Below are 19,678 nucleotides of genomic sequence, written 5' to 3' on the forward strand. Positions count from 1 at the left end.
AACATTTAAAAATCGTCCTTAGCTCATGAACCACTGAAAAATAGAAAATACCTGGCCTGCCAAACCCTGGCTTAGAGTACCGCTGTGGCCTAGGCAGTATCGCTGTTTCTTACTCTAATAGTCCCCACACCAACATCCAGTGTTATTTTGAAACCACCAATCACAACACTGTCTTACTTAAAATCTTTCAGTGACACCACACACACAATTGTCCAGATTCCTTCACATGGTTAGCAGGACCTTGCATGACCTCTAAACTTAACTTCCACCCTTCTTTCACATCCCCTGCCCAAGCTTCCAGGTGACCTTACAATCGCTTCCTTTGAATTACTGCATACTATTCCCTCTGTTCTTCCTTTCTCTGCCTGCTTAATTCTTCATCCTCTACATCTTGCCTCAGGTGTTACTAGATTAGGAGACCCTTCCTCTCCTAATGTACTCTCCTAATGTACTGCACTCATTACATCTTCCCTGTAGGACTAGGAGTTCCTGAGGCATCTAGCATAGTCCTTGACACATGGTATCTTAATGCATTAAATATGGTGTGACGTAGAAAATGGATCGGAGGTGGCGGCACTGGCAGCAGTGCCAGTAATCCAGGAGGAAAAGGTCTGCAGCCCCGGAGCTGCTCTTCATCTGTTCCAGCTCCAGGTGACTTTTGACTGTTAAAAAGAAAATGTTTCCTCAAAGGCAATTCTGCCAACAGTGAGGACATTTAAAAGTGTGCCCTATAGACTTGAGAGCTTTTTTGCAAAGTGGAGTTACAAAGTCACTTAGAATAATGGCAGCAGCACCTCTGAGAATAAGTGAGCAACCTTCCCTATAACTGCTTTGAAGGGATGGCTTCTCAAGCAGAAAAATAAATTCTGTAACATTTGTCCTTAAACTGTTACTTAAAAGTATCTTAACTTACTCATCCAATTACTTTACTAAGCTCTCTCTTCATGCTCAATGCATATGAAGATAGATGAACGATTTAAGAAATAAGAAACTAGTTTTCCTCGTAACTACATCTCTACCACTGCAGATGGTACTGAAGCACTGAGGAGAAAGTTCATGTCAAAATTCATCTCCTGTTTCAAGGTGGGAGCTCTCCACACCATAGTTCTGCTAGTCCCCCTGTCACCCTGAGAGCCCAGTGTAGTGACCACAGCTCTGGTGTGTACCTTTAAGAGATGAGAAAAGCCAGTGGGTTCATTCCAAGAATCTCCTCTGCAAAACTCACTGGGTCCCCATCTCTAATAGACTCTGGCCCAAGAACATAGTTCCCTTTTCCTAGAAAGCCTTCCCCACCATTCAGTTCAGTTCAGTCGCTCAGTCGTGTCTGACTCTTTGCGACCCCACTAATCGCAGCACACCAGGCCTCCCTGTCCATGAACAGCTCCCGGAGTTTACTCAAACTCATGCCCATCCAGTCGGTGATGCCATCCAGCCATCTCATCCTGTCGTCCCCTTCTCCTCCTCCTCCAATCCCTCCCAGCATCAGAGTCTTTTCCAGTGAGTCAACTCTTAGCATCAGGTGGCTAAAGTATTATGTCCAGGTTAATTCCAACCAATCTGCCAATACTTACCTCAAATGTTGTCTCTTCCTTTCACCCCAGATCTCTCCGCTCTGCTTCCATAGCACCTTAAACATACCACTGTCATTCATGGAACAAGTATTTATTGAGCACTTACTGGCTACTGGGTGCTTACCTCTTCTAGTGCTGGAGACAGCAGTAAAAAAAGACAAGACCAAATTTCCTGCCCTCATAAGGGTTCACATTCTAACACCGCACTGAATCCAAATCATGCCTAGTCCCTGTCACAAGCATGGGTCACATCTTATTCATTTTTGCAGCTCCAGTGCCCATGACAGACACTGGCATAGAATATAGATGCCAAGTGTAGTTTAATTCAATTCAGTGTCCCATCAGGGGACTGTCAACTCAGGATCCCAGCTGCTCATCCTCCTTCCTGTCTCTTTATAATCCTACTCCTTTTAGTTACTTGAAGATTTCTCCTCCACTGGATCACAGACCCTTCTTTCCTGTGTTCCCTGAATCCTGTTTACTTAACCAGAGAGCTGGGAATATCCACACAACAGAGGCCCTTGATTATCTCACCATCTTCCTTGTCCCCTAGTACAGTGAAATGGCACTTTTAAGCTGGTTCTATTGTGTCAGAGAATTTAGCTCTCTGCTACTCTGCTGCTACAGTAGCCTGCTGCTAGTAGTTATGAGTCATCCCTGCCATGAGCCAAGAGAACGTAGGAATGGGATAACACGTTGCCTCATGAAAGCAATACCAGGGAGTTCCCTTCATCTCTTGAACATGATACTCAAAGGGATCTTTTTATGCTGGTCTATTTCCTTTCAAAACAAATATCTTCCAACGCATGTTACTGTTTACAAGTTACTCATATTCATTCTCTTGTTTGACCCTTTCAACAACACTGCAAAATGGTAATATTATCCCCATTTTACAGATAAGGAAACCAAGGTTCTGAAAGGGGAAGGTCTCAAGACCTCAACTTTAAAAAATGACTTCCAAAAAAAATAAATAAATAAAAATAAAAAATGACTTCAGATTCAAACCAAGATTTTTAACTAAATTATTCCCACTTCATCATGATTAAGACACATTCTACCAAATGGTCTTCCATTCCCAAATATCTCAAGCTAGTGACCTTTCACCTACAGGCTCTAAAACTAACCAAACGGAACCTACTGGAAACATCTTTGGAAGTGCTAGAAGGGCCCTGGAGTTTTGTCTTCTTTGCCTGATTAGCTTTAACCTAAGAGGGGACTGCTACAACTGCTTATGAATCTGAGGCATCAACTCTGCATAGCAAAAGCCTGCCTCTGGTCCATGCTGGTCTCTGGGGAGAGCCAGTTCTCCTAGCTGGAGCTAAGGCATGAGGAGGTAGGGCTATCATTACAACCATTCAAGAAGAACACAACATACAAAGAAAAAAAAAACTTTATTTACAGTTTAAAACTTAAACACAAAATTTTGGGGTTTGAATCTGTGATGCTTCCAAGGTCTCTTTCTTGATCAAATGGGGCAGCAGCCAGCAGGGAAGCCAACACAGGGGCCAATCCAGGTTATCTTACTCAAGAGTATCCCATCGAGCAAGGGAAGGCCTGCAGTGGCAGAGGTGGAGGGTCTGCGAGGGATGGAAGAGAGAAGCCGCTCAGAGGGGACAGGCCACGAGAGAAAACACTCGCAACTCTCCTCTGCACCCCAAACCCTCCTGTCCCCAAAGAGCAGAACCACTCTGATTCTTGCCACCGGACAGACCTTTGGTGCCCTACAGCAGAGTGGAGAGGGATATTACATAAGAACCAAGAAAGAAGCTATTAATAATATTTACAGTCAATACACTATCTCATTTATTATTTACCCCTCGCAGTTTTGTGTAGTATATATAATTAAGCAAAGGGCAAAACTAGGGTTCCCAGGGGTTTAATGGCCTGACAGTGATGGGGTTTCCTGGTCTACTTGGCTCCAAAGTCTGTGTGCTTTCTGCCAGACCTTGATGGCTCTCTGGAGCGCTAGAACAAAGAGCAATCCCTTTTCCTTGAAGCTTTTGGGCCCAGGGCTATAAAGAAACGAAAGTCCACACCCTCTGTTTATGGCCTTGGAGTTGGCTGTAGTACAAGAATGGGGTGAGTACACTCAGTTGCCACTGCCCCCTCCCCGCAAACATGGCTAACGCTCCTCCTCCTCCAGAGCACAGTGGGTCCTGGCGTCACAGCACAGGCTCAGACAGAAGTCTAATCCCAGGTCCTCAAGGAGAATGTACAAAAATTTATGATTGCACTTTACAAGTTGCCTGGTGCTCTGGGACCTAAACTCTAATCCCTGACCAGGCACTGTGTGAGTAGGCATGGTCCCTGCCTCAAGGAATTCTGAGTCTATAGAGAAAACCAGACCAACACATTCATGATATACTGTGTTAAATGTGGGACTAGAGATGTGAACCAAATACTGTGGATACCCCCAGGAGGGGACCAGGGAATGATTCACAAACTGATGTTAGCCACATGCCCCTGGAAGTACTGGAGGAACTAGGATTAGTTAAAACTGCAGATACACAGTATGCATTTCTGTGTATCTGAATTGTATATTATAAAATACATGCCCAATGTAGAAAATTCAAGCACATACATAAACTGAAAAGAACATCTTCAGCTACCTTTACCCTGCAGAGGTAACCATTACCACCACTCAGCAATCCATCGCTACAGTAATTTCTGAAAGAGTAATTCTAAAATAAACAGGATCATGTTTGTATAATGTGATCTATCTTGACTTTGTCCCTTAATGTATCTTAGAAATCTGCCAACACATACAGATCTACTTCTTTCTTTTTACAGCTATATAGTATTCCATGGACATATCACTCTGTATGCCGGGTTTCAGGGCAGGGAGCTTTGCCTTTGTACTGGAGGAGCTGGAATAGAGCCTTTCTCTCCTCCCTGCCCTTTATAGCTGGCAGGGCTTCTGACTTTCAGGGCAGGGAACACACAGTGTTACACACCCAGCAGGTATACAGATATTTGCTGCCCTGCTCCCTAGACCAGTATTTCCATGTGGAACCTCTCCTCTGGCCAGACTGCTGCAGTGGACATCTCACTGGCCTCTAGCCTATCCTCCACAATTCTGAATAAAAAAAAGTCAGTTACAGTGTTCTTCTGCTCAAAACCCTTGAGTGGCTCCTACTGGCCTGGTTCTTTTTGGACAGCCAGGCCACCGTTTGGAATCTCAGAAGCATGGTGGACTCTCACCCTGGGGTGGGAGGGGGCTGGGGGGAGTTGTACATACTGCCTTAAAGCTCACCCCCACCATGAGGTTAACATATGAATGCGTCAGCCTGCGCTGGATCTCACATCTGTCCTGGCCTCCTCTAGCCTCACCTCTATTTGCTTTTCACACCTTGCTTTGGCTGTACTGAATTACTTGCAGTCTCCCTAACACTTCCTGCTGTTTCCTGCGGTTTGCACCTTTGCTCATGCTATTCCCTGTGCCTGGAATGCTCTCCCATTTTAGCTATCTGACAAGCTCCGTTCTTGTACTCAGGTCAAACATCTCTCCTGCAGTCTTCCTGAACACTCCAGGCAGACACAAGCATTCATTTTCCTTCATCTTAAAATCTCCACAGTCCGGTGCTTTATTTTACTGTAATTTTCAGTTTCCCTAAGAGACTGTGAGTTCCTTGAAGGCAAGAACTGGGCTTTCCAAGTTTGTAGCCTCATCTGCAGCATGGAGTCTTATCTTAATTATTTAGTTCTTAATTGTGAAATGAATGAAGGGTTAGCCAAGGTGTCTTTCAACATCTTCCTCTACAGGAATGTATCAAATTTACAGGAAATCCCAGGTTGGGATGTGCACTCAAGTTTGAGAAATACTGCCTGGGAGGACTTAAACTCAGTCATCACAACAGCAGCTTCACATCTCTTATCATAGCCACCATCCACAGGTGCATTTAATTTTTAACCTACTGACTATTTGAACTTGAATAACACCTCATTGTAAGCTATGATAGCTGTAAAATTATGTGCTATGCTAATTGTATTTTCTCTTAAAAGACAAATATTAAAAAACATTCATCCAGCACCACCTAAAACAGGGTTACTCACATTTCTCTGGTAAGAAGCCTCTGAGATGCTTGTAACAAACATGGCGTCCTGGATCCTACCTCAAATTCACTCAGACTCTTGAGGGATGGGGGATGGCGACTGGGAATTAGTAGGCTTAACAAATGCTCCTATGTGATTCTTATCTTCAGGGGAACTTGGGGACCAATGAATGTAAAGAAAGAGCTCTATTGCTTGACAGCACCAGATCTGGGGATCACAGAGAGACTAGCAGGGCTGTCAGAGGCCACAGCCACTCTTTTCCAAGAGACTCTCAGGCTTTCAAAACAGAGGTTCCACCGCCCCCACACCTCCGCCATGTGGCTGTAAGTAGCCAAGAACCCAGTTCACTCTACAGCAGGAGAATTCTGTTTTGAAAGCCTGAGAGTCTCTTGGAAAAGAGTGGCTGTGCGCTCTGACAGCCCTGCTAGTCTCTCTGTGATCCCCAGATCTGGTGTTGTCAAGCAGTAGAGATCTTTAAATTAATTGGTCCCCAAATTCCCCTGAAGATAAGACTCACGCTTCCCTGATAGCTCAGTTGGTAATGAATCCGCCTGCAATGCAGGAGACCCCAGTTCTATTCCTGGGTCAGGAAGGTCTGCTGGAGAAGGGATAGGCTACCCACTCCAGTATTCTTGGGCTTCTCTTGTGGCTCAGCTGGTAAGGAATCTGCCCGCAATGTGGGAGACCTGGGTTTGATCCCTGGGTTGGGAAGATCCCCTAGAGAAGGGAAAGGCTACCCACTCCAGTATTCTGGCCTGGAGAATTTCAAGGACTGTTTAGTCCCTGGGGTCGCAAAGGGCCGGACATGACGGAGAAATTTTCACTTTCAAATTCATAATAAAAAGCTTTCAAAGGACTCACTGAGATAAAACCTAGGTTTCTACATCTAGAGTTGTATATTAACAGAAAACTTCGTTTTCACTACAACCAAGGTCAGGACCTAAGGTAAAGCACAAAAGTTGTGAAAGGAAGGGCTTCATAGGAGGTACAGCTGATCGAGTGACTTCACCTGTCTTCTGTCTCCTTTCTACATTCCTCTATTTCCAGTGCCTAGGCACAGGCCTCAAATGCCTGATAAGTGAATTAGTGATTTGAATGCAGTAGATTCCTGCTGGACTGATAGCAACAAAAGATTATCTCCTCCTGTGTCTTTTCTGATTGGAACATGGTGAGTTCGCAATTAAAAGACAGGCTGTTATTTCCCTGTGGTCTTGCTACTCCAGGTCAGCGTGAGCATCGCCTAAGAGCTGGTCAGAAATGCAAAACCTCAGGTCCCATCCAGACCGACTGAGTCAGAACCAGCACCGTAACAAGACCTCCCGGTGACTCATATGTGCACTAAAGTTTGAGAAATACTGCCTAGGAGGACTTAAAAACATCTATACTGGCTGTGAAACATTACTCCACCCAGACACTACCTGAGGGATCTGAAATACTCCTTTAGAAATTGAGAGATATTTGTAACTTTACAGCTGGGGAGAAAACATGATGGAAGGAAACCATACTTCTGGGGGAATTACTCACTTCTTTTCCTCACTTTCTCCCAAATCCATTACTCAGAAACCCAAAGTGAGGACCCCATCTGTGGAATGCCTTAAGGTCAGACTACCACTTAGATTCCCTACACCTTAAAACCTACAAGTTTTCAACTTGGTAAAGTTAAATGAGATAATTAAAGTAAGGTTTTTAGCTCAGAATTTGAGCACCAGAAATATTCACTAAGTGACAGAATTGCTTTTACTCTATTATCTCTAAATATAAGCTAAGAAAGATTTAATTTTGGGCAAGTCAAGGTTAGAAGACTAAGTTGAAGGTACCATGTGTGGCTCTTTAAATTTAATGAAAGTTACATAAAGATAAAAATTGAGTCCCTCAGTCACAGCAGCCACATTTCCAATGCTCAAAGGTCACATGTAGCTGGAAGCTACCATAATGGATAGCACAGATGCAAAACATTTCCACCATCACAGAAAGGAATACCTCCTGGACAGTATGGATGTAGAGGACCTCTGGAGCATCAAAGCGCATCCCTGGGATTTGTCCTGCTTGGGGTTGTATAGGTTGAAAAGAAGGGCTTTCATAGAGGCAAAGGTTTACATGACGTTCGCTCATAGCAGTGAGGAGAGGAGGGTTGATGACTGCCACCTTCAGAAGACAAATTCCTAACATGGATTTCCAGTAACTTTTTGTAAGGGACTCAGAAAAATGTAGAGAAAAGGCCGCAAACATAAAAGGATTTCTAAACTTTACTGTTTTTAATGATGTGTCCTCCAGTGGTGATCAGTGGTCAGTCTTTAGAAGGAAAAGGACCAGTGAGTTCAACTTTAGTTCAGCCCAGAAAAGAGGGGGAGAGGGAATGAAGAGCAGTGAAGAGCAGGTTGAGTCTGGGGCCTCCAGTACCAGCAGAAAAGACAGTTCAGCGTGTCAACTGGGCCTGAGAAGGAAGCATTTGGCTGGACAAGGGTCCACGTGAGCTTTCAGCACACACTTGTGCATTCCTGCCCTGGCATCTGCTCACACCAGATCCATGCCCAAAATGCCTGACATTCTCCCTCTCTATTAACTCATGTAATAAATTTTAACTGAATGCCTTTAAGTGCCAGATGTTGTGAACACAAAGTAAGTCACAGATGGAGGTATGCACAGTCATTAATGTGCATATTAATGCTCTGGTATTTGACTAGATCTCCATTTGAAAAAATGGCAGAATCCAGAAAAATAAATTCTAGATACTTTTGTAAGAAAAACTACAGAAACATTAGGCATTATGACTGAGGTAGTAAGGACCTTCTTAAACAAGATTAAAACACAACACAAGGGAAAAGATTAAAAATTCTGATCTCATCAAAATGAACAACTTCTCTTTAACAAAGGATATCACCAAAGTTAAAATAAGCAACCCACTGCCAATTTTTTTTAACATATATTTGGGACAAAATGGCCACAACATACAAAATAAGAACTAAGATACAGAAATGTACACTTAATTCAAGTCTAATTGTATAATTAAAAATTTGTAATTATTCAGATATATGCTACATATCAGTTATGTTTTAAGTACTACATAGTTTTACATGAATCATATAGGAAAAGTCTTCCAGACATATGTCAAATGGAAATAAAATGATGAACAAATATTGGGTTGGCCCAAAAGTTCATATGGTTTTTCTGTAACCTCATATGACATACCTAAACAAACTTTTTGGCCAACTCAATAGTATAATGCCATTTAGGAAAAAACAAAACCTCCCCAAATTAGATTGGCAAAGAAAAGGCCCTATGGACATATATCAGACTGATATAGCAGTTACCTCTGAGAGCAGTGGGATGGGGATGCAGATGGGGGTGGGCGGCGAACTGTCAAGGAGAAGGGGGGTTTTAGCTGTTCTCTGTGAAAATTTTCACGTCGCTTTCCTAACTAAAAATAAATAACCAAACAAAATACGTGAATCGTGATTGGATTTCTTTTTTTAAGAGCTTAGAAAATTTACTTTGTGGATAACTGGGGAAGTTTGAACTTGTATATCAGACAATATTATTGTGGTTATGCACGATGTTCTTATTTTTAGCAGTCACTTGCTGAAGTATTTAGGGGTAAGGTGTCAAGAAGTTCTCGAAACTTCCAGATGGGAAAGAAATGAAGTAAGGGAAAGAAAGGAAATAAGAGGAATAGGAGAGGAACAGAGGGAATGGGAATGGGAGGAGAGGGGAGAAGACAAAAGCCTCAGCAAAATGCTAAAACAAGAATGCTAAATATTGGCAAATTTAGGGGAAAAGTATACAGGTGTTCAATGTACTATTCTTCCAATTACCCTGCAGGTTTGAAAATTTAAGGAAAAAAAAGAGGAAAGAAAGTCAGAGCACTACCATTCTTTACCTAGCTGGAAGTGCTCAATTTCTTTCTTGAACTCATACTAACACTTAACAACATCACTCATATTACTAGTGATCACTTCTGAGAATGTGTTTTTATTCCCCATAAGTTCCTAAAAGGTGGAGGCATCTTTCAATGTTTTTTCCCATTCTCCATGTCCAATGTCCAGCACAGACTGGGTGGTGAGTAGTAAGCCTGGGTAGGAAGTGAGTCTTTGTGGACTGAAAAACGTGTCACATTCACCTCTGAGTCTGGCAAACACAAAGTCAGGGCCTGGGACTGCAGTGTCAGTTCTGATGAGAGGCTTGACAACAGTCTCCAGGCTGCCCAGGCTGCTCCCAATCACCCAGGGCTGCAGCCAGGGCTTTCTAAATGGGACTACTGAATGAAACGAGTGTCTAACAGTGTTGTCAGAAAGTGCCTGATGGTTTTCAGGTTGATAGTTTGTAAACTATAAAGTGTTAGAAAAATAAAGTGTCCCACTCAACCTTCCTCTTTTGATCCTTACAGTGACCCTGGGAGACAGGCATTATCACCATTGGACAGATGAGAAAAACAGGCTCAGGGAAGGGAATCGACTTCTCTTTAGGTCACACAGAGAGAAAATGAGCTCAATCCCACATCTTCAGGTCTAAAGTTCTTTCCACCAGACCGTGCTGCCCTCTGGGATCCTGACTCCTGATCAGGAAAGACACACTTACCTGATACAGTCTCCCTCTGGACTACATCTCCCCACACTGTGAGATCACCACAGGCAGCTTGGGTTTATTGTTGGGGCCTGTGGGAACATTCTAGGAGAGAAAGCACAGTGGTGATTCCGCCACTATGACACCCCTCACCCCACACTTACTGATGCCTCCCAGCCCCTGTGCTAAGGACTGACGACTCATGGGCTGATCTGACAGGAATATAATACAGATCAAAGAGAAAATGTACAATCTCAAAAAAAAAAAAAAAAAAAAAACCATCACACTCATGACATATAAAAATGCAGTAAGTTGTAAGACAGAGTAGAGGAAACAGCATGAGCAAAGACTCAGGGCAGGAAGAAGCAAGAGGCAGGGATGTGTATGCATATTTAAGGAAGGGCTAGTAGTCTGATGTGACTAGAACACGGAAGTGGCAGCAGCAGACAGGGCAAAAGAGGTCACGGAGAGGAAGGCAGGGACTCAGTCATGAAGAACCTTGAATACAACGCTGAGGAGGATTGCATCAAGTAGGTGAAGGAGTCAGCAGAGGCCAAAGCTCAGTTCGTACAAGAGAGGCTAACTTAGGGCCCAGAACCCTCCGGAGGCACACGGTGTCTCCTCCCTGTGAAGCCTGGCCAAACAGGTTCTCCCACTCCTCAATACTAGTCAGGTAGTACGAGGCCAGAATGGCTGAGACAGAGGAGATCAGCACCACAGGACTCACCTCAATCTTTCTCATCACCAAAAGTCCATCAATGATTTTTCCTGTGGGAAGAGTATGAGCTGGACTTGACTACTCTCATTTGCATAGTATCTTCCAGCCCCCCACGGCCCATTCTCAGCCATCATCTTATTTGAACCTCAGATTAACGTTACAAAATTAATATTCAGTGGAAATAAAATGTTTCCCAGGTCACAGGTAGTAAGGAACAGAATTAGGCTCATACCTAGGTCGGAGCAATTGCAAAGCCCCACTGTACCATGCTGCCTGTGTGGTATTTCTTAATGCTGCCATTCCCTGCAGACACACCTACACCTACACAGACACACTGCCCAGGTGGCTACTCACGACATCATCTGGCCCTTTCGTCATCCTCTCTAACCACACATCCTCCCCACCCGCCACGGCTTCCACCTTCCTAACTACTACCCAGGGCAGTTACACCCTTCGAGCATAAGAGCTGGGGGACCAGTTCCTTTAGAAGCTCCCCACTGGGTGAGGGGACCTGGACTAGAACAGGAACAGGACTCACCAAACACCACGTGCTTCCCATCTAGCCAATCACACTTAGAGCAGGTGATGAAAAACTGGCAGCCATTTGTGCTGGGACCGCTGTTTGCCTGATGGAAACCAAACAGATACACTGTGAGTTTTCCTGGCCACGTTAGCTAAAGGGCCAAACTCCCTAAAAGAGCCCTGACTCCTCCGTGCTATTGCAGCAAATCTGACTGAGCATTGACTGTGAGCCAGGGTCTGATCTAGGACTCAAGGACACAGAGAGGAACAGAATACACAATTTCTGTCCTCAAAGAGCTAGACCCTTCAATAACTACACATGTCTCCTACAGTGTGAGTTTTTATAATGGAAAAAATTGTTTACGGAATCTGATTTTCTGTATTTAGGCCAGTACTGGTAATAACTGGATCACATTTAACGAATTAGCTACCAGCTCACAAAAAGCCTGTCACTTGTGCCGTAAACTGTTTTCTGTCTGAATGGCTCTGTACTGTCCCAAGATAATGGTAATAAAAAAATTTAAGGTGCAAGAAGTTGCCATACTAGTGCTATGCTAGAAAAAAGATTCCGTTTAATTAACGACGTGCTTTTTATAGCTACACCCCAAATCCTTTATTATTGAATTTTATAGGAAAAATTATCTTTTAAAATTGAGGATCTGAAATTCTCCAGTCATATCCCTTTCCTTTTCCTCTCTTGAAGTTGCTTTTGTATCACCACACTTCACAATGCACTGTATAATGACAACACAAAGCAATCAGCAAACCCATGTCATGTTTCAGCAGCGCTACCTTACCACAGCGTCTGTGTAACTACGTGAGTATTTCACTGCATACTTCCCTTGTTTTGAAAACTGAGTAGAAAATGGAAAACTGAAAGCGCTAGTACTATTAAAAGCACAGGTCTCACAAAAGTAATACTATGGAAACAACACTGGAAATCATCAGATAGGTCACTAGCCTTAACTGGATGTTTAGTGGATTTAAATTAGTTGAGTCTGTGTTTTAACACTGAAGAAATGAAAAAATGAAATACATTAAAGACTTTGTCTAGAAGGGATTTCACATTATATTTTAGAAATTCCCCATGTGAGATGAGACTATTTTTGGTTCTTGTTCATGTATGCAGGAACATCTCACATTAGCAAGGACTGCCTGAGCCAGTGGGAACACAGCTAACTCTGGAATGAGGGCAGACTCCTCAGTGGACCACTTCTTCTTCCTTCTTTTCTTTTCCTCCCTCCCTCCCTCCCTCCCTCTTGTTTTTGCTATCTACCTACCTTGCTGCTCAATGTATAAACATTTATCAGTAGGCAGGCAGGAAAACAGTCATACAACATGTGTTTTTCGTCTGTCATTTATCCAGTCTTCCAGGCAGAATAGCTTACTGGTTCAGAAAACAAGCTTTGGAGCCAGATGATCTATCTTGAATCCCAGCCCCACTACTGCCTGTGATCTAGTTCAGCTGCATAACCTCTCTGCATAGAGAGGTTTTTTGCACTCTCTTAAAGGGATGCTAAAGATTAAAATGAATTAATGCAAACAAGTTGTTGTTGAGAATATGCGCGACATTAGCCTTTATTCTGATTATCTTTCAGTCATTCATCAGTCTCTGCTCAGCACCTTTCTGGATCAGGTAGTCAGAGTAGGAGATCAATGCAACTCAGTCTCTGCTCTTGAGGAACAAAACAATTGTGCTACAAAGAGGGTGACAGCACAACCAGTGTCAGCCTGAAAGCAGCAGAAAGCAAAGTTTCCTTCCGCTTTTTTCTGACCCCTCCCCAGAGGCTGACATAGTGGCACCCACCTGGAAGGGCTCCAATTCTCATGACGATGACCCAAGCCCACCTGAGCCCCTTCGGCACGGTACAGTGCTTGCCCAGCCTGACTTTTCTAAAGGGAGGTTTGTACACTGTCTGTTACGCTAGGCTCACCCGAGTGTTATGGCAGCCTCCTAATTGGCTTCTCTGCCCTGTCCTCTTCATTCTTATCTGCCACTCAAACACTGTAGCCAGGATCTTCGTTTTAAAACACAAAGTCGATCAGCCCTGCTCAGAAAAGTGTATGGCTTTCCACATTCCATGAAATCAAGTCCACATAACCTCATCCTTATTCTGGCATTTAGAGCCTTTCAGGAGCTAGACCCGCCTGTCTCTCCAGTGGTCTCTACTAGTTCACTCCCTCCCCTATCCACAATCTATGTTCTGGTCACACATCTTCTGTCTAGGCTGTTTTATCTGGTAGAGAACTTCTTTGGATCTTCGCAGCAATTACTCTCATTCTTTGGGGCCCTCAGAGTACTCTTACATACACTGAGGTGACCTCCCCTTAGTACACTGATGGCGGGAATTACACACTGGACTCATCATTCAGCATGTGTGCTACCCGCCTAGAGGGCAGGGATCAGGTCTGTACCCTCAGGCCTTACCACAAGGCCTAAAACAGTGGATATCAACAATTTTTACTTGACGGATGCCTGAGTGGATGAGTGGAAGAATGGGCAAGCAGACAAAGAATGTGCATGTAAACAGTGGGTCTGGTGGAATAAGAGTTGGGGAACTAACAGAGAAAAATAGGTGATGACAAGAGGGAGGGAGAGGGTTGGACAGTGAGAAGGAAGCAAGGTGAGAGGGGTAAGGGAAAATGAGAAGTGAGGGGTAAGTAAGGAGAAGTGAAGGGGGAATAAGCAGGGATGTGTAGATGGGGAGCTAAAGGAGGTGGGCAGGGGGACAGAGAGAGGAGCGAGATGTTTGAGTGGGGTTGTAAATGGGCAGAGAGGGTCCTGGGAGTGAGGAGGAGTGGTGTGTGACCTGAACAGGGCGACCAGCCAGCAGGCAATGTGAGGGAGGCTCAGGGGTGAGTGGCGTGACGGGTGTGTGAACACTGGGTCTTGACAGCACAGCTGGCTGCATTCTAAGCAGCAAGGCTGAGTGCCCAGCCACAAGTCCTGGCTCACACCAAGTAAGAAAATACACAGCAGAGTTCGATTTTGGCTCCCTGGCTGGCTAGTGGGTCCAGCTCCCCAAACCAAACCAGACTGAGGAAAGAGGTGGGCAGGGCAGAGCGGAATCCTGGGTCAAGCAAGGCTAGGAGAGCATCTCCTTTCATCCCAAGGGACTGCGCTGGGCCTCCAGAGGGCCCAGAATCCAGCTGGCTGCAAACCGAGCTCCATACATTGATGGGTCCTCACTTACCATGGAAAGAAGGCCTGGAGCTGAGTGTCTGAGCTTAAAATTCTCATCTGCGAACGGCCCCCGGTAGATACTGGCAACTCCGGTACCATCTCCCTGAGCAGAGAGAAGGAACTGTTAGTGACTCATGAGTGTTGGCTCTCGGAGCTCACAGGAAGCAGCTGCTGCACCCGAAGCCTCGCTACTTTAAAGTCCTCTTATCCCTGCAGGTCACTTTGGGAGCCACACCTCTTTAGCCCTATCCTGTAATCAAAACAAGCCCCATCCAAGGCACATGCAGCCCACAATTCGGCTAGGGCACCTCACTGAGAAAAAAACAACAGGTCACATAGCTGGGCCTCTAGAAAGGTGGATTAGGACACAAGCAAAGCAGAGGATAGGAAACAGTAATTACATATGTAATCAATGCCCTTTCCAAAGACTCTCTTGCCTGCAGTCATATATGAGAATCCATTTAACTGACTACTTCCCCTCTCCTCTCAACTATGCAGGTGGGTGGGCTCTTGGAAGTCTAGTCTGTACGACAAGATACCATCCGTCTGGCTAAAGTTGAGGTGAGGGGAAGTTGAGGGGAGAATGTAGGGCCAGAGTTCCTTCTCTGGGAAGCATGAAGTAGAATATATGCTCTCTGGAGGCTGAATTTGTACTGTGTAAACCTGGAAGTTGGAGGTGACTATCTTCAGCAAGGTGGATTGGATAAGAAAAAGACACTGCAATACACATGTACAGAGAGCTCTAGAGAAACAGAAAGAAAGGACTGCTTGGTTCTGTGACTCTCCAGTTCCTAGACCTATTTCTTCCTTTGGCTTCCACGGAACACCTGTCATAAATCCCCAATTTCTGCTTACACTAGCTCTATTTGTGTTATTCCTTTGCTCCTCCAACAACTCCATGGAACATGCATGGAGTTTATCTTCCCCATTTTCCAGGTGAGCGGACTTAAGTCAGGATAATAAAGCCACCCGACCAAGGCTTTGCTGTAGTACCTTAAACAGAACCCCAGGGGTTTAAAGTTAATATTGAGAGACTACCAAAGACCAATCTCTCCCAGCCAGTTAGTAAACAAAAAGAGTATTCGGTACATGATGGGATGTGAAAACACTGACTCAGTGCAGAATCAAGGGGCCCTTACTGGAGCAAAGACCACTGAACGGGATTAACATAAGCCAGGGAAGGAAAAAAACTCTCAAACTGTTTGATTAAAAGTTATTGGTACAACCAAGCTCTGTATAGTGGAAAAATGGGCTTTGAGTTCCAGATCTATCATTTACGAGCTGGGGAAGTCACTTCCTATCTCTGAGCCCCAGTTTCCTCACTATCAAGTGAAAATGAAATCACCTACTCCTTATGACATTGCCAAAAAGATGCAATAATAGTGTCTATAACAAAAACTTTTTGCGATCCACATAGCTCTGTGTAAATGTGAGCTATTGTATCTTTGTTGTTATTGTTGTTCAGTCACTAAGTCATGTCTGACTCTTGTGACCCCATGGATGTAGCCCACCAGGCTCCTCTGTCCATGGGATTTCTTTAACTACACATAAATATACACATACATATAGAAGGAAGAGAAAACATGTCCTTTTCCAATTTCAAAAAAAACCTAGAGAAAAGATCAGTTATTGCATCATTCTCTATAATCACACTGTCTACTGTGCTCCAGAAGCCAGAATAGGGAAAATGACCAAATTAATTTGCAGGACAAGAAACAGAAAGCAACTTAAAGCTTCAATGATAGTGGACTGATCAAATAAATTCACTGTGAACAAATTAGTGAACAAACACTGTTCGCTAAGGGAACAGTAGGGAGTAATTAGCAAGAATGTTTTGGAAGAAGACAGTGACAAGGGAAAACACAATGATTGAGCACAAATTTTTAAAAGTTTAAGTCTGTTAAAAGATATGACACACAAATGTACACAACAATAAGATGGGCAACTGTAAAGTAAAATGCCAACAGTGTATTCCTTGAGATGATTTATTTTCATTTTTGTACTCTTCTTTTGCAACCAGAAAAAAAATTATTTAAAAAATTTTAAAACACATTATTAAAACAAACAAGCAAGCAAATATTCTTAGTCCAACTTTAGAAGGTCTCAAATTCCGCTTCTACCTGTTGCTCATTCTATTTTTTCTGCCCTAAGGGTGGCTCTGAGTAATTTCTTCTCTCTGACAGCCTTCTGGCTGACTAACTGCTAACTCTAGAACTATCAGCAAGCGAGCACATGTGCCTGGCACAAGTGAGCACATATGACCCATAAGAAGTTGGTCCTATCCCTACTAAGACAATATAGCAGTATAGAAGCCTTTGGGAAGAAAAGAAAGAACGCAGAGAATAGCATCTTAGCCTTTCTTACCTGTCAATAAAAAAGGATTATGGTCACCCCAAGCCCTACTCCAATCAGTTGTAGCCAGGGGTTGCAAACTTAAATGCCTATAGGAGTAGGTGAATAAAGAAGGGAAGCAAGTAGTGGGAACTGTGGTGAAATAATAAGGACATACCCGTCTAAAGGCAGTTGTTACTTGACTCAACCAATTGTTGCTGCATGAGAAACATAGGCCAAGTGCACCCCTACTTTTCATTTGTAACAGAGAAAACAAAACTCCAGAACTTTCCAGTAAAATTTCCCAGTTTCACAACATTATACAGATGAAACAAAGCATATATGTTTCTGATTCAGCCCCAAATCTGCCACTTTGTAAACTCATCTGGGGAGGAAAGACAGAGATCTTAAAAAAACTCCTAAGAGTCAAACTAAATATACATGTAAAGGATAAAGAATGTCTCCCAGATCCAAGAAAACAGCAACATGACTAACCAAATGATATTAATGAGAAAGATCATGCACAGAAATGAGTGGGTAAGGACAAACGTAGCTTTAAGAAAGCATAAATTTGGTTTATTCAGAACCCTGCAAGGTTGGTGGAAGTGAAGGAGGCTTGAAATGGGGATGCATACAGTCTCATTGCAAGAAAAGTCATGCTTAGCAATGAAGGATTACTTCAATGGGTTCTCCTAGTGAATAGGGAAAATATCCTTCCAGAACTCTCTCTGATGCCTTGCCCACTAATGAACTTGATTAAAAAAATAATAACTCACCTTTCCAGGCACTGGGATACCAGAAGCGGATGGGAAATCAGGGCATAAGCATTTAGTTCACTGGAAAGGGACTTGACCCCATTTAGAAAAAAATAACTGTAACTGATTTCCAGCTAAATTCCATGCGACCAATTAATTTGGGTCTGTCATGGATCACCTATAGGTATGCTTCGAAAGTCAGTTCCCAGCCCTAAAAGGCTGAGATTTGGAAGTCAGTGACTTAATCAAAGTGCTGATGTCATCTAGTGATGCAGTGAGTAGCAGCCATCACAGGACATTTGCATTCCCACCTCCTCCCCCAGCAAATTGGCTATTGTTCTCTGGTCCCTGAGAAGCAGCTTCAATAACAACAACAACAAAACTTATAGGTCCTTAATAGGAAAGGAATAATACTTACATTAACAAAATCTCCACCCTGAATCATGAAATCTTTTATGACCCTGAAACAGAGAACAAAGGATCCTGGGAGAAAATTTTGTGGTTTGGAATAACATTAATTTCAAAATATAATGTTTATCACTTTGGTTTTAAGTAAGTCTTCAAATCAATGGTTGAGTTCACAAAAATATCCCTTCTCAAGAACTAAGAATTATGCTATGGTTTTGTTTTCCTCTGAAGAGACTAGTCACTCAAGGAAGTAATTCTAAACAATACTAATAGTAATTCTAAAAGTACCCCAGGATGGCTTGCCGAAAGTCTTACCTGTGGAAGGTGCTCCCCTTGTATCCTATCGGAACCCCATCTTTTCTATAAGCCAAAAGAAAGAGACTTGAAATGACAACAGGTAAACACGGCTTTTCAAGCTTACCACACAGTCGGGCCAGAGATACTCTTCTAAAGACGGTCGGGAGAGAGACGAAGAAGGCAAATGAACTGAGGACAGACCCACAGTAATACCTTCTATTACTGTCACCAGCAATCATTCAAGGCCTGCCGGTGATTCCCCATTACCCTCACTGCATACTCAGGACACCCCTCAGGAGCAAGCAGAGAAATCAACCACGTCTGAGACTGACCTGAATTCTCCTGTGCAGAACTGCCTGAAAAGGAAGAGTGAAGGATTCAGTCGCCATGGCATCACAACTCTGAGCGCCCCTAACCTCGGCGGGAAGGGGAGACGTCGGCGCTAGCCAGCCCACCTATAGGCTGGTAAGACGTCCAGGCATACAGATTAACAACATAAACTGAAAAGGGAACTACTATTCAGAGCGATACCCAGAGAAGTCAGATCTCAAGGACGGTGAATGAACGGATAGAGGTAGGCAGAAGATTTCACAGACAGGCCTAGCTTTCTCGTTTGGTTTATCCTGCAAAGCTGGAACATCTCCTTACCTAAAATTCTCCGCCGTCTTAGGCACAACGTCTGCAAAGAGCTCAATCTTCATACGACCAACTTCCTGCAACCGGCGAGAGACGTTCAGAAAGCCAAGTCTAAGCCCGTGAAGGCCTCACCGAACAGGGAACCCTCGGGCCCCCATGCCGCTAGGTCTGTCCTACCTCCGCCTCCATAGCCTACTCTTCCTTTCCACCTGGTCCCTCCACCAGCGCGGCGCTAGGCTGCGCAAGACTCCTCCTCTTCCTCCTCCCTCACCCCCGCCCCGCAGGTCGGTAGGTGCTGGTTCAATTTCACTTTTTGGCTCCCCGAGTTTGCTACACCTGCGGAGGTAAGATCTGCCTGCCAGACCGCGTGCACGTTCCCTTTGGCATCGGACAGGCTGGCTGCCAAGACCTCACCTGGCCGCCAATGCTGACATCAAAGAATACCACGGGATTGACAGGGCTTGAATTTGCCACCGCCATGCCTCTGACCCGGAAGCAGAAGTCGGGAGCGCGGAGTTCCGGCGATTCTACGCCCCTCCTCGTGCGGGAGGTGTTTATTTCCGGCGCAGGCGCAGGCGCAGGCGCAAGAAGAGACGGGGACGGCCGGCCCCGCCCCCGGAAGCTCTCCGCCTTCGACGCCAAA

General features: G+C 44.2%; 1 protein-coding gene across 7 annotated transcripts; it reads right to left on the reverse strand.

The window, feature by feature from the left end:
• Nucleotides 1-2,943: 2,943 nt before the first annotated feature.
• PPIH (peptidylprolyl isomerase H) lies at nucleotides 2,944-19,611 on the reverse strand. 7 transcript variants are annotated; one of them, XM_065914936.1, is made up of 10 exons: nucleotides 19,450-19,574; nucleotides 19,048-19,112; nucleotides 18,732-18,755; nucleotides 18,418-18,462; nucleotides 18,113-18,155; nucleotides 14,619-14,711; nucleotides 11,441-11,528; nucleotides 10,912-10,952; nucleotides 10,200-10,289; nucleotides 2,944-3,148 (listed from the first exon to the last, which is right to left on the reverse strand). In XM_065914936.1, the coding sequence occupies exons 1-9, from the start codon at nucleotides 19,513-19,515 to the stop codon at nucleotides 10,221-10,223; spliced, it is 534 nt and encodes a 177-aa protein (XP_065771008.1). In that variant the 5' UTR covers nucleotides 19,516-19,574; the 3' UTR covers nucleotides 2,944-3,148; nucleotides 10,200-10,220. The 7 variants fall into 7 exon arrangements, with proteins under 7 accessions (XP_065771008.1, XP_065770993.1, XP_065771024.1 ...); XM_065914921.1 differs by having other exon boundaries at nucleotides 19,372-19,530; XM_065914952.1 differs by lacking the exon at nucleotides 19,450-19,574 and adding an exon at nucleotides 19,213-19,275.
• Nucleotides 19,612-19,678: the final 67 nt, after the last annotated feature.

The sequence above is a fragment of the Muntiacus reevesi genome, chromosome 1 (genome assembly GCF_963930625.1).
Source record: "Muntiacus reevesi chromosome 1, mMunRee1.1, whole genome shotgun sequence".
In the NCBI taxonomy this organism is placed as follows: domain Eukaryota; kingdom Metazoa; phylum Chordata; class Mammalia; order Artiodactyla; family Cervidae; genus Muntiacus; species Muntiacus reevesi.

Bases quoted from the DNA above. Each gene is read 5' to 3' on its own strand.
- PPIH (XM_065914921.1), bottom strand. From the start codon at position 19,515: ATGGCGGTGGCAAATTCAAGCCCTGTCAATCCCGTGGTATTCTTTGAT. The intron at 18,463-18,731 runs GTCAGTCTCAGA...TTTGGCTTATAG, and splicing joins TTCTGCACAGGAGAATTCAG to AAAAGATGGGGTTCCGATAG. The intron at 10,953-11,440 runs GTGAGTCCTGTT...CTCTTCCCACAG, and splicing joins TGGGAAGCACGTGGTGTTTG to GAAAAATCATTGATGGACTT.